Here is a 14,571-nt window from a genome sequence, read left to right as displayed (position 1 = left end):
ACTGTCCCTGAGCAGCAGCAGATGAATGTACTATCAGGAACACAAGAGCTGGCAAACTGTAAATACCACAGCTGAGGCCATCATTAATACTCAATGCTTTAGTTTAATGCATTTCTTATACTTCAGCTGGTTTTGGGTAACAGACAAAATGGATGTGTACATTTTCTGTTCTGGATGACTAACCAATTTAATCTTTCTAAATGGATGAATGGTTTCAAGGTTTATGAGAAGCAACACTAATGCTATAAAGTCTGCAAGAGAGCCATTTGTAGTGAAGCCAAAGCTACAAACTTTTATAATCTTTTTTTCCTTTTGTTTAACCCTTCCACCTGCTGCTCAGTCTGCCTCTTTTAGTTAAATGAACCGTATTTGTTAAGGTAGTTTTGGCTTCTTGCATTTCACTGCTGATAGAACATGTGTCATTGAAGCCATCAGCACCAGATGAATGGTAAAGGACCCTCTAAGCGACTTCATGGAAAAAAAAAAAGAGTTCTTTAAGTTAAGAGATGAACAAAATTCTCTAATAAGCAGAAAAATACTGCTGAAATCTCCATCTAAACTAGCAGAGAATTCACTCCTAATTGTACAAGTTTGTCTCTCAATAAAGCACTCAGATCTCTTCCCTCCTGACAAGCCCTTGGCCCTGCACTGTGCTACAGCTGAGGAGAGCAGCAGAAGGACAGGGCTGTGCTGACAGCTGATGGAAGTGTTGCTTTTAGTGTCCCCAGGGCTGGTGACACCATGGGAACCTCACTGCTGAAGTGGGGCTGGGCAGGCACCACCCTTCCCCCCAGCCCCCCTTCACTGGGAACGTGGCATCTCTGTCCAGTGCTGAGGTCACACTGCAGCCAGGGCTCCATCAGGGTAGTTCAAGTGCAAAGTGGAAGAGCAGAGGGGAAGACAATGCCAGGCAGCATTAAAAGGCAAAAATAAATTGTAGCAATGTGGATTGATCCTACAAACAGAGAGGAAAGCTTAGCAAGGTGCCTCAGCTTTCCCAGAAGGGGAAGGGCCCTTGCTAGCAAATGTCAGGTCCTGTGAGGATGGGAGGTCTGGCCCAGGGTGCCCAGAGAGCTGTGGAGGGATCTCTGGAAGTGTCCAAAGCCAGACTGGACAGGGTGGGAGCAGCCTGGGACAGTGGAAGGTGTCCCTGCCCATGGCAGGGGTGGGCTGGGATGGGCATTAAGGTCCTTTCCAACCCAAACCATTCATGACTTTGACTGTGTCCATGTGAGTGGTGGGAGATGGTCCAGGCCTGACTCACCTGGTGGGATCAACACTGACTCCAGGCTTCTCAGCAGCATAAGAAGATTTCAATTTGGCCCCAACTGGACAGGACTAGAACCAGTTAGTTTTTTGGGCTAAGCATAGTTTACATCCACACAGTTAAGGGGATTTCTCCTTCCAGAAACTAATGTGTCAAAAGAATTTAGAGCTGATTCCAGAATTTTGGTTTCTAATCTGGTGAAATTTAGATTTCTGGACTTTCAAATACTTATTCTTAACATTTAGTTGAAATTTTCTGACTCTTAAATATATCTTCTATTAAAATCAGAACCTTATACCTTAATTCTACCTTAAAAATATTTTCATTTAAACATCCACAGACACATTGACTAGATCTTGATTTTTCAATGTAAAGACAGTAAATTCCACAGCACCTGCACATATGGAAACAGCTTGAAGTACAAAGATGAAAGCTATTAGTCAGGTCAGCAACCACTGCCTCAAATAAAAGAGATAATAAACAAGAGAGATTATAAAAGTCAGTCCAAATAGATAGAAGGGGGTACTTTTCTAACAAATAATACTATAAAGTTGATGAATCTCTGAGTTCAGCATGTTGAATTCAACATCAATAATTCAACTCAGCTGACATATGACTTAGTAAGTCTTTACTTTCCTGTTGAGACTAAGCAATATACATTTGGATTCAAGCAAACTCTTCTGTATTTCCAGCCTGGAAGATTTTATTGGAAAATATATATCCTTTTTCAGCTCATACACTCTAGGCAACATAAATAATGTTTATCTTCCATGGAAGATGCACAGTTGGACTCTGCTTTCTGCAGTTTTAAAATGAAGATACAGACTCTCTAAGTTAATTGTATTGGACATCTTGTGGCATAAAGTCCTCTTATTTCATCTGTCTCTTCTATGTAATATCCATTCCCCAAGCCTTCCACTGACAGTTTTCAGAGGGAACTCAAAGACCACTTGTAAAAACCAAATTAAAAGTTCCACTAATCCCACAATTATTGCAAAGAACAGCCTTATAATTCTAGATGTTGCTACTTGAAAACTGTCCTGATTTTGACTGACAGGACACATTTAACCCCACGAAAACCTGAGTGGTGGTGTCACCGAGCACAGCACACCTGGAACCGGGGCTGAGTGCCCTGAGTGCTCTGAAGAACCAAGCCATTGTTTGCAGCTAATCAGGCTCTGGGGCTGCTCAGAGCCTGCTGGCTGAGTGATTGAAATGCACCGACTGAACCTCGGGGCTTTACGATAATGTCAAAAGCCCAGGAGGTACCGAGTGACTCATAATGTCCCACTGCTTTTTGAATTATTCCAATTTTAAATCCACAGTTGGCAAAGAAACAAAGAACAATATAATAGGCATTTGATGCTGTTCTCTATAGTGAACCTTTTTTTACCCTAGGACAGAACTTGCTTTAAGCCAAGGAGTTCAGTGGTATGAACTTTTATCAGAACATGCACTTTTACTCCTTAGAAATGCTGTTTTGGCTACAAAACAGCTGATCAGACACTCGTGCTGTTCTCAGTGAGGAATGATACTGCCCTCAATGTTTTGAAACAACACAGCTGCTCAGGAGTATCCCTGCAGAAGCCTTGTAGCACTGTGGATTGAGACCACACCACACAGGTGTGTGACAGGCACTTCTGTCCAGCAGGGACATTTCTCTACATCCTCAGAGACCCTTCCATTCCTGTTCTGATGCATCTAAACTTTACATCCATATTTAAACATCAGTCTCATTTTCAGTCACATACCTAACCTGTAATGGTTTTTTCCCATATTCATATTGCAATACCTAAAACCCACCCAGTCCTTGTAACCTCCCTGATATCAAGGCTGGGTATGGAATACTTTGGCACCCAGTGAACAAAGTTTATGCAGTTTCCTTACTGAGCCAAATATACAGAGATGGGGACACCACTCTCCCTCCACTGGTTACAGAGGGACCCTGGAAATTGTAGAAGGCACAGCCTAAGTTACACAAGACAAATCCCAGCCTGGAGCTGCTGCACACCCATCCCTGCCTGCTCAGACTCCCAAGTGCTTCCTGCTGAGGGGAACCTGCAGTGCCTGATCAAAACTCACTACAGCTGTGTTACAGAGGACAAACTGCTCCTTTAAAGGATTTCTTCCCTTCTTGCCATGTAATTATGATTATGGAGCACTCCTAGGTCCTCCTAGGGAAACATTTTCTTTAAATACAAGACAGAACAATTTTCTCAATTGATATTATCCTATCATTAAATAGCTTTATTTCAATCTTTTTTAAAATTGATTCACCAGATTGCAGTTCAGGAACTCCCTCTGAAAATATAAGAATTATTCACCTCATAACACAGTCACAATTCAAATCTCTGCAGAATATATTAAAAATAGTAAATGAAGGCATCAAAAGTTCTGTAAAGGCTTAGGGTTTGCTCTGTGAATTGATTTTTGGCAATTGAAAAAATAAATACATATGCACACAATTACACATATATAATTTTTATATAGGTGTATATATAAAACTAGCTAGAAATGGAACATTTCATAAAGATCCTGCTAGAAAATTAAAAGATACAAGCAGTTAAAATGAGAAGCCAGAAAATCTGTCGGCAAATGCCCTTCTGTGAACAGCAAGGTAAAGCAATTAATTTTAGAGCAAAAACTTGACCAACATTTGTCTTTGCTCTGAATGAGGAACTTGCACATCAAAAGAACCATTTGGATGGGGGATTTACTAGAAGTGGAGCTGTCCTGTGCCAGGGAACACGCAGAGAGGGGCGGGGGGGGGGGGCTTGTTTGGCCAGATCCATTGCTGGTGAGAACTGACACAATCCCATTGAGCCGTGCTCATTCCTACCAGCTGAGAGCCTGGCCCTGCATCAACCCTCGGGGATGGCCAGGCCAGGAAGCCTCAGGATTGCAGGGAGGCTTGGGTTACTATTCTTAGAGGCACTGGTCATCTGCAGCTCCTACTGAAGTGAAACTCAGCAGCTTTGGAAAGAGCAGGTTTGGATTGCAGCACCCCAGAGCTGTTTATGGCTCGGCCAACGTGAGACAGGCAAAGGGAGCATCCACACCCCAGCTTGTTGGACTCTGGCATGGGGACTGAGGCTGCTCCTGCACAGTCCTGAGTGTGCACAGCAGGGCTGTGGAAGGGTACTTTGTCCCAGTGCTCCCACCCCAGCATACCTTTACCACCCATCTATGCTCACAATTTATTTTCTGTGGTTTCTCATTAGTTCATTCCTCCACAATGGTCAGTCATAACAGCCTTTAACCCAGGTTTTTGAAGCTTTACCTGATTTTTATATAATGTTCAAGTGAAAAATGTTGTGGAATTATGGGCATTCTAAGAAGAGTTTATAAAAAATAATATTTAAAAATCCATCAAAGAACATTGCTACTGTATTGAAGCCTGAGAAATATATTTTAGTGTGTGGTGTAACATACAATCCACTAAGCATACAGAACACACCTCTGGAAGTCACTGCTCAGCTGCTGACCCCGTTCTGAATCTGGAGTAAATGTAAAGATTTAAACAGAAATCTTCCTTTTAACTCCCAGTGCCAGGAAAACTGGTTGAGGCCCCAGAGACCAAAAAGTGCTCTTGGATTGGCACAGTGGAGAAGAACGGGTGGCTTTTCCCCTTTCACAGGCTCTGTTGGGCTGCACTTTGACAATACCCATGTCTGGGGAGAGCCTTGACCCCAGGGCTCCTCAGCTCCTCTTGCCTACCACTGCAAATACCAGCTCGCAAAGCTCAAACTCTTCCATGCTCCTTCTGCCTACCTCCCACCCTCTTCCTTTAGACTGATTTGGCAGCATCAAGTGAGACATGTAGCCAGGCTTTGGGTTTAACTAGATTGCTGCAGCAGAATGGGAAATACACAGATGAAAGGCAGTCATAACAGGAAGTAATTTCCCTTTACTGGGGCACGAGCCTCCACGCTGCTGACCTGGCTGGCTAACTCCCATCTCCAGGCTGTTAAACAGCTCACATCCCCAGGGCAATCATTTTAACCAACTGGGAAGGCTCCCAGATTGACTGGTTTTCATGTCTAAGAGGGAAAGCTTTCATTTGGCCTATTTTGTTCCCCCAGTAATCCATCCTCATGAGAAAATCTGCTATAAATATTCCTCTGTTGAGAACCAACAAATTCAACTTCTCCACAACCTGTTTTCCTTTAAAATGGAGAAAAAGTAACCCCTACTAATCTAGTTCAACCTGTCTTATGTTTGTGCCAACCCTCCACTGAGAGTTCAAACTCCAAATCAGAACTGGCCCTTCCCAGTCTAGAACGGAAAAACAAAATATCCAGGAAAAGCTTTTCCACAACTTCCCAGTTCCAGTCATGAAAATGTAACTCATGAAATTATCATTATCCTCTAGAATTTATTATTGCTTTTAAAACAGCTACTTAGAATCAAGGCAAGTGCACCTCTAGGTCTGTTTGACCAGCACCCCAACAACCACTGGGCAGCACAGGCCTGACAAAACACACAAGGAAGCAAAATTTCATGTGTCACTAGGTTAGGAAATAAACCCTGTCCTCTGTTTAACTCCTGTAGTATGGCAATTTTCTAAAGGAAATTACTTCTCACTGAATGTGCTAATTCTCGTTAAATTTCAATTTGTTTGATGCCAGCAGATCAAGCATAAAAAAAAGTAAGAGGAAAAATGCTGCAGTAGAAAAAACAATGATTGGGAACAGCAGAAGTATCATAACAAGCACTTCACAGCTCTCATTTCAACCCAAAATAGTATTTTCTTATCATTTTTAGTTTCCCCTACTCTGTTTTTAGTCATTCTTTGAACATCAACTCTCACTGCTGCCTTGGGAATCTGGGCCAAATAAGGACTGAACAAACCATGGACGAGGATGCGCCCAAGGAATCCTTAAAAAGCTCACCAAGCACAAAATGCCAAAGGAATATTGAACATGGACAGGTTTTTAAAGAGTGACAAGTCCAAAATCCTGATCTACAGCAGTGCAGGGTCTTTTCTGCTTCAGGAAGAGGAAAGAACCACAGTGAATGCAAGAAAATTGCTGCTGATGACTCCTAAACAGCAGCAGCCATTAGTGAGCAGCTCACTGCTTTCCCTGAAGGTGGTCTGATGGTGGCAAAACAATTACAAGAGCAGGAAAACCTATTCCTGGACACATTACAGTCTGTTAGAAACCTGCCATTACCCTCCACTGATGGACTTTGCATCAGCCCTGAAGTATCTGAGACATGTGGACATCATGCCCATTTCCTACAACTTACACAATTTTCAAGATTTAAAACACCATAGTCTCAAAACCTTAACTCAGTGTGTAATGGGTTTAACATATATTTTATATCTTAATTTGCCATAATAATGTGGCTATAAGCTGCTGTCATTCACTCCCTTTTTCTGACCTTGGAAATAAAATGTTTAATCTCCACGGGATTTTCCTGGCGAGATGTTTTAAATCAGTGCATATGTACATACTTCTCTATATGCTTTTTCAATTTTCCTAAAATATTCTCATATGTGCAGACATGATGACTAGACATGTTTCAGTGGTGCTTGAAACTTGATACAAGTGGGTAATTTAACCATGTAATTGAACAATATTACAGAAACACACGGAGTTTCCTAGCAACAAAAGGCCTTGGACATCAAGATGGCAGCCAGCAGCTAACATTGCAATTGCCTGACCTAACTTGAAAAGAAATTACACTGAAGAATGTCCTCCTTCCTCCCAAAGCAGAACTTTGGTTCATGGCTACAGCTCTGACCTCGAAGGGCTTTGCTTACAGGCCTTACTCTTACACAAGGTCACAAATGTCACATGAGAAAGGACATTTAGGGAACATTTCTATTTTCCAGAGGGAAGAATAATGGTTTTGAAAAAAAATTCTGAACTCTCAAGTCTATCCCTAAGGAAAATAAAAAGCTTCCTAATGCAAGGTAGCTGATTACAGCTGAGCTTGTGGATGGAGAACTCCCCATCTTTAGAGCATTCCCAGGGCACCAAGGGAAAGGTGGCACAAGTCCCCTGAGCCTGGAGGCCACCAGTGCTGCTCTGTGCCAGCAGTCCCTGGGCCAGAGAGTCCCATGGCTGGGAAAACAGGACACAGAGGAATGGCAGAAGATCATCTCCCTTCCTTCCTTTTTCCTCACTTTCAGCCATCTCTCCCTGCAGTATTTGGGAGGAGGAATAAATACAAGACTTTTAGTCCAAGCTCTTTTTTGCTGAAGCAAGTCAGTTGGCTGAGCAGCTATCCCAGAGGGCTGAGGGCAACTGTCCCCTCTGTTAGTGCAGGGGGGAGGTGACAGCTGAGATGAAGAGCTTCTGACCAGCCACTCTCAATCAAAAGCCATCTTCTCCTCAGGGGCAAGAGGAAAGCATGGAAGAAGCCACCAACTCTCAAGTGTGCAGTGACGCCAAAACTCCAGGACTGAGGCACAAGAGGGCACTGAAAAATTCCTTACACCCTTCTATGCTTAGAGCTTCCTTCAGTTAAACAACAGAAGTGTCTATTCCCAGTTACACCATGACTTCATTTTTCCATCTGAAGTAGCTAACTGTTGCTTCAAGAAAAATATCAAAAATTGCTAAGTTTTCATTCAGAAAACAGCTAGTCTTGGGCAGAGAAACAAACCCCTGCTAACACCAGAATGATGGTCTACTGGTATTTCCCTAAAATAGCAGCAGCTATTTGTGTGCAGATTGTCTGTAACAAAGATGTTGGTATAAAAACCCTCCTTGCCAACACCATTCTTTTCAACGTTGCCTTTCCAGCTCTGGAGGCACTGGCTGCTTTCACAGCCAAGTTTGCCACTGCTATGGAAAACAGGCTGCACATGCAAGCCAGCTGAAGTCATCCAGACTGAAAAGGGCCCAGGCTGCTGCTGCTACCACTGTAAAAATGTTATTTGGAAACCATCTTCTCAGAGAGCTGTATAAGGAATCAAAAATCCGTGGTAGGGATGCAGGCTTGGTGCTTTCCCATTTTTTAGCAGTGACGAACACAACAAAGCTCTTATCTCAAAATAAAACATTTCTGCCCCTTACAAAGGCACATCAAGCAGGCAGGGCAGAGTGGCCTTATATAGCTGGCTTGGCAATGTCCTGCTCACCACTGCATGTGAGCACCTTCTGGCACTGTGCTGCCAGAACCCCAGCCAGTGGGGATGGAGAGCTCTGCCCAGCCTTCCTCTTCCTCAGCTGGGAGGCAGAGGGGTGTCTCTCCATTCTTAAAGGGGGTGTACACAGGGAACAAGAACAGCACAGAGACCAGGCCAAAATCACAAAAGAGAACAAGAAGCACTTTACACCTAGGCCAGAAATAATGTAGTAATTAGTCAGAGGTAAGTGACACACAAGAAATACAAAATTCTCAGTGTCTAAGGGAACACAGAAGCTTGTTTTAGAGGCAGAGCAACACAAACCATTTCTTCCACAGGTTTGTCCCTTCTGTGCTGCTGTTTGCTGTCCTACAGGGGCTGAGTTTGTAACTTCTAGGGCACATGTGGGGTCTCCCTACAATACCCAGATGTTTGCATAAGATTTGATGGTATCCAAAAATCCAATAATTACAGGAGGATTCCTGTTAGCACTCAAGCAACAATTAAATACAGGGAGAAAGGAATATTTCTATTTCCTAAAGATGCTTAACAGCATAAACTGCTTTAGATAAAAGGACAGTCAGTTTAATTAAGTTTTTGTTTCTTGAGCCTCAGAAAAAAGACCATTTTTCAACAGCACAACTTAAATTTCATCTTAACTAGAAAACTATACCTGTCAATACTTGTGCCAAATCTTAGAGACATTCTCCAGAGTCCTTCCTTTAAAAGCTTTTTGATAAATATTTTATCTACCCTGCACTCCACTGCACATTTCATGGCACAAGACCTTGTGAAAATATCACTACTTCAGGCAATCAAACAAGACATAAATGGCAGTTTTATCCAGAGTTTTTTCCCATGTGAGTTTTCTCTACAAGGTAAAAGGAGATTAGGCAGACCAGACCTGCACTGTTCCTCCAACAGAATATGACAGTATTTCATTGAGTCATAATATAATACCAGATATGCTTCATTTGGTTTTTGTGATCCAAAACCAGTGCTCAAGTTTAGGTGACCTCAGATTTAGGCAAATCTGAAGAAATTTAAATACTGTAGAGGAATTGTAGTCAAAGCTCTCACCACTCACTCGCTTCTTTTTTGGAAAGTTGCTACAAAGCCCAGTGACAAAAGATTGCTTTCCCTCAGAACACAGGAATTCCTGAGGAGTTCTGGACCATCTTAGGGCTTCTGGTTCTAGGACAGCTCATTTCTCATTTACTGTTGGTACAAAACATCAACTATAGGCAAAAATACCCCTGTCCTAGCTGAAGTCTTTGTATTCCAACCAAGACATTGGGTGTGACAATGAGAGGTGCAAAGCACATTTGAACATCTCCATGCTCTGTAGATCCCTGTCAGAAATTCTGACTTGAAAGTTTAGGACAACCATAAGATTCCAAGTAAATCCATTGGAGGTATTGGCATTTGTTTGATATTTTACACATCTTTCTGAAGAAACAAATTTCTTACCTTTAGGAAAACGAACCTTTTCAAAATCTTGAAAATTAAGTAACCCCAATATAAATGCAAGCCTTGGAGGGTTAATAGCATCCCATTAAATAAAAAATATGCTATGACAGGAGTGGTGGAGTAGTAGGTAGGCTGATATAGTGTGGCACGAAGAATCCTAAAAAATAAAGATCATTGTTCCAGTTATTATCTCTTCCTTACACTTATTTCACTAATTTACACTTATTTCTAATCTCATATTCCTAGCTGTTTAATATTAAAAAGTCTACAAAGATGGTAGATTAACTAACAAGCCCTGCCTTAACTAGATTATGCATCTCTGTTGAAATACAGACTTCAGAAGATGAGAAATTGGAGTCTGGCATGGAAGTACTCTAAGTGAGGTTAGAAAAAGTCTCTGTTTTTCAGATCTCCATCTCTGTGTGGTCTAGATACTGTGCAACTCAGAGCTTGCCTAGGCCTTTTTTTAGTGCAAATTCTCTCTAATCTGAAATCCACACTCCAGAGAAAATCCTAGAGGCTTTGCAACAGGACTTTTTGTTAATTAACATATGTTTTGTCCATCTTCAGACTTGACTACCTCTATATTATTTGGGGCTTTTTGAGTCCCTTTAATCTCATCGTGTTTCGCTTCCAAGCTCAAGAACTGAAGAACAAGAAACTCAGTGAAGCAAAATGATTGCAGATCACTTGTACAGTTAATTAAAAAAACAACAATAAAGTAGAAGACATCAGCATTTCTGAAAGAAAATACTACAGGAAATTAAAGCCTTATGTTGATCAATGTTCAGAACTATTAATTTAACCAGCTTGTGTCTCTAAGGGTTTGTCCATGTGCAGGGAGGGGCAAATTAGAGCTGTGAATGTGAAACACATTAAACACTTTTTAAAAGATAAACATGTTAAGCACCCATGTGGATACTCCAAAGCAGATTAAATCATAGCACTCCAAAGGCATGCAAGTATTTAGCAGGTTAAGATTTATTTGTGCTGACTTCATAAATTAATTGGTTCACCTAAACTTCTCTGAGTGCTCCTCATGTGAGTGAGGTGAGGCACTACCCAAGGACTGGCTAGCAGAAAGGAGGCTCTAAAAAATTACCTACAGTCATGTACTCTGACTTTGCAGCTACAGCAGGAAGGGTGGAATGAAAGGGAAAAGGATTTCTCTTAGTTAAGGAGCTCAGTCCCCTTGAAAATGCAGGGGCTCGTAGCATTTAACTACTATTTACAAAACAAGTTACATAACACATACAAGCTTTTATTTAGGTTAAAGAGGCTCATTTAAAATTATTTTTACATAATAATTTAAAAAGAAAATGGCAGGTTTTGTCCATTTTCTCACTAGCAGAATATTCAAGTCCAGTCCATTCCTTTCCTTTTTCCATCACAACCAACACTAAAATTTCAGGGGGAGTGGGAATGAAGTAAAAGCTTGGGACTGGATTAAATCTTGCTTACCAGAAGGGGAACAGGATCATCCTGGTGATGAAGAATGCAATAGAGAAGATGATGAACAGTATGTTGCAAGTTTTCTCCCAGCGAGCATAATTAAACATTTTGGCTGCCTGCAGTGGATAAAAAATCCCCAAGCAAATTATAAATATTCTCTGAAATAAATTCTGTGTTTTCATAAATAAAGACTCATCTTCCACCTAAGCAAGAAGAGTATTTCCTTCCAGTTTGACATGTAAAGCAATCATTTTACTGATACCTAATAAAGCACCATCAGACCAGATTCTTTGTTTATATTTCTCTTTTTATCTCGAAGGAAAGGACTCTGCATCAAAGGCCTAAAGAACAGCTCTCAGACCAGAATATAAAGTGTCATGGAAACACAAAGTGCTCTTGAGAACAGAGGTAATTCCTCATTTTTCCTCCAGATTCCAAACAGACTGAATTCCAAGAGATGCTGCTGCTACACCTGCACATTCAGGAGACCCCTGAAATGCAGGTGCTCTGGGACATGCCTGTTACTGACCCTCCTCAGGGCCTGCTTCAGCTCCTGTCTTCTCCTTTTTGAGAGCAGGAGATCTCAGTGCTGGTCTCTATCCCACTAATGAGGGCTGTAAGTGCTGCTTCTCCCCTAAATGAACTGTCCACCTCCCCCTGCTCCATTAGGAACCACCCTGGGAAAAGTTTCCAAGTGTGAGCAAAGCTGCAGGTACCAAACCTAAGTTTTAAACAGCAGCCTGATTAACTTCTCTTTTCCTCCTCCTTTTGAGTGGCAGGGCTGGATTAAATTGTTCTGCTACTCAACTCTAGTTTCCATCCAAGTGCTGTCTTACCAGTTGTCAACTCAACTCTTTGTAAGGCCACAGAGTTAATTGGACCTAGGAGCAATTCAGGATTAAAAGTAAACCAGCAAGAAAATCTATTTAATCTGGACCAATCCCAAGTGCACAACCCAAAATTAGTTGTTTTGATACAGTAAAATAAAGTATCAGGAACAGAAATGGACAGTGGCACACAACAGCCCACAAGGGCTGCTTACACTGGCAATGCCACCAAAGGAGGTGATGAAACCGTGCCCTCAAACCTGGTGTTAAAAACTCAGGGTAATTCTAGTGAAGAAACACTGTGTATGTCTTCCAAGAAGCTCAGAAGCCACTCTGATCACAGTAGGACACTTCTTAAACACTGCCACTGATATCTGGGGCAGGGAGGGGAACTTTCTCTTCAGTCCAGGAGAAGAAACTTTTCTTCTGCCAGAAAATACCTGATACAGGTTGGACTTGATGTCAGAGGTCTTTTCCAACCTCAGTGATTCTGTGATGCTGTGGATAATCTGGTCTAATTTTATCAGTGAAACATGAATAACCCAGGGACGCAGCTTTATTTCCAGTCCCTGTTCTGTTCTGAGGAAATTCTCTTCTGCTCCTTTCTCATAATGGGTTCTGTAACAAAGTATCAGTTTAAATTATCTAGGAGTTCTTCTTTATCTTACAAGTTACAAATCTGCAAAGCTGCATCCCTGCGGGGATAGGAAGGGATCACACGAAACTCGTGGCAGAAAGATGTCTCTGACAACAAAGCCAAAAAACTCAGGACAGAAAAAAAATAAATTAAAACAAACCAAAAACCAAGAAACCCCAGCTGGATAGCAGGGTTACCTCGAGCCAGAAATCCGCAGTGTCGTGCACGAAGATCACCAGAGTTCCAAGCCGCACGTAATTGCCGCACCAAGAGCCGCTCATCAGCCCGATGGCTGCCAGGTGATGAACGACGTGAGCCATGAAATCCTGGGAGGGACAGAAGCAAATCGAGGTGAATTCCAGCCCCTGGGGGTCCCTGGCCGGGAAGCCCCCCCAGCTCCTGGGGCTCCGGGCGATGTGCGGGCTCCCGGGCTGATGCTGCCCTCGCGTGGCTGCGCCCAGCCCGCTCCGGGCGCGCCTGTTCCCCGCTCCCCGAGCACCGACCGGCACAAGGCACTTGCCTTCCGCTTGATGTCAATCCCAAGGGTAAATATCAGAGACCAGTAAAAGCCGATCTCGGCCATGTAGTACCAGTATTGAGATGGCAGCAAGGTCTGTGATGAGGAAAAACACATTTAACTCTGAGAACGGGAAAAAGTAAATGTCAAGTGAGATTACTTCTTTTTTCCTTTCCTGACTTCTGCTTCTCTGATGACTCTTGCTTAAAAAATTAAGCTAAATTAAATTCCTGTCCTGGGCTTCATTAAGAAGGATGTTCTGAGAGCCAAGTATGTTAACCTTTGCTCAGCCCAAACTCTCAATTCCCACAGTTCCTCCCCCACCTCTGGATTTTAACATGCTTTTTCTCCACGTTTCTGTCACAGAACTACATGCAGAATCCTTCTGCATTTAATTACAAACAACTGCAAATAAACCTCCTCGGTTTTGGTGAACAATTAACATAATAAGCCAAAATGTCAATTATTTATGCTAAAATCCTATGGATCTGCCTAGGGGAGAGCAGAGCTTGGCTGCTCTCTTGGGTCAGTACATTCCCCAGGTGTGTACCAGGAGCTGGGAAAACTCAGCTGGGAGGCAGGATTATTTGTATTCCTGGCCCAGGACAGGAATAAGAAGGCAGTGGGATGGGGCAGAGTTATTTCAGTAAGACTGCCTTGAAGCACTGTGGGGCCTGGAGCAGTGCAGGGATTTTGCAAATCTGGGAACACTGATAACATCTCCAGTGAGTAACTGGTGTCCCGGGTGGGTGCTGGAGGGGGAACTTGCAGCACAGGCAGATCCCAGGGAAGTCCTGCAACAGTCGGCATCACTTCCCGAAAAAAGGCAGGAGGCTTTGGTGCCCCACCTCTGTAGGTGGTGCCCACACGGAGGGAAAAGGCTGCTGTAGATTACCCCTTGCAATGGGGGAAATACCTGGAATGCCTGGAGGCCACAGGCCCGGTGCCAAAAAGCTCACCTGAAACGGATAACCAACCCACGTCTGCCATATGTCGTAAAACCAGGGTTTCTGGGGAAGACACCTCAGTCAGACACTGCTCAGCTCAGCAACAATTATCACCTTAACTCAAAATCTTCACTACTTAAAATGTCTCTAAGTGGAGCAGGCTAAGAAGCTGTAATCTTGATAACTGTTCTCCACCAATTTCTGAAAGGAACTTACATCTCAGATTTATTATATTGTTCCCAGCTTTTTGGCTTCTTTTCAGGACACCTGAAACGTTCCAGTTCACAATTTCATCATCCAAAGCAGTGGGTGTGTGTTTTATTACTGCAATTACTCAAGATATGTTGCCACAGTGATGAGATTTGCTGTGTTT

At 42.6% G+C, this 14,571-nt stretch overlaps 1 protein-coding gene across 6 annotated transcripts in view; it reads right to left on the bottom strand.

Moving 5' to 3' along the window:
* The window catches only part of CERS3 (ceramide synthase 3), a 42,903-nt gene that overhangs the window by 6,247 nt on the left and 22,085 nt on the right, over window positions 1–14,571 (bottom strand). For 4 of the 6 annotated variants that reach the window (XM_018913967.3, XM_018913966.3, XM_009090037.4 and 1 more), the window contains 5 exons: window positions 14,211–14,261; window positions 13,255–13,347; window positions 12,932–13,060; window positions 11,280–11,386; window positions 9,819–9,975 (listed from right to left, as the gene is read on the bottom strand). In XM_018913967.3, the coding sequence (XP_018769512.1) occupies window positions 9,819–9,975; window positions 11,280–11,386; window positions 12,932–13,060; window positions 13,255–13,347; window positions 14,211–14,261 (537 nt within the window). The remainder of the gene's footprint in view (window positions 1–9,818; window positions 9,976–11,279; window positions 11,387–12,931; window positions 13,061–13,254; window positions 13,348–14,210; window positions 14,262–14,571) is intronic. The other 2 variants (XM_018913971.3, XM_050978435.1) reach the window with 2 other exon arrangements.

Source organism: Serinus canaria, chromosome 10 (genome assembly GCF_022539315.1).
Source record: "Serinus canaria isolate serCan28SL12 chromosome 10, serCan2020, whole genome shotgun sequence".
NCBI classification, from domain to species: Eukaryota; Metazoa; Chordata; class Aves; order Passeriformes; family Fringillidae; genus Serinus; species Serinus canaria.
Note: the sequence above shows the minus strand (reverse complement) of the source record. Positions and strands in the feature narration are given on the sequence as shown.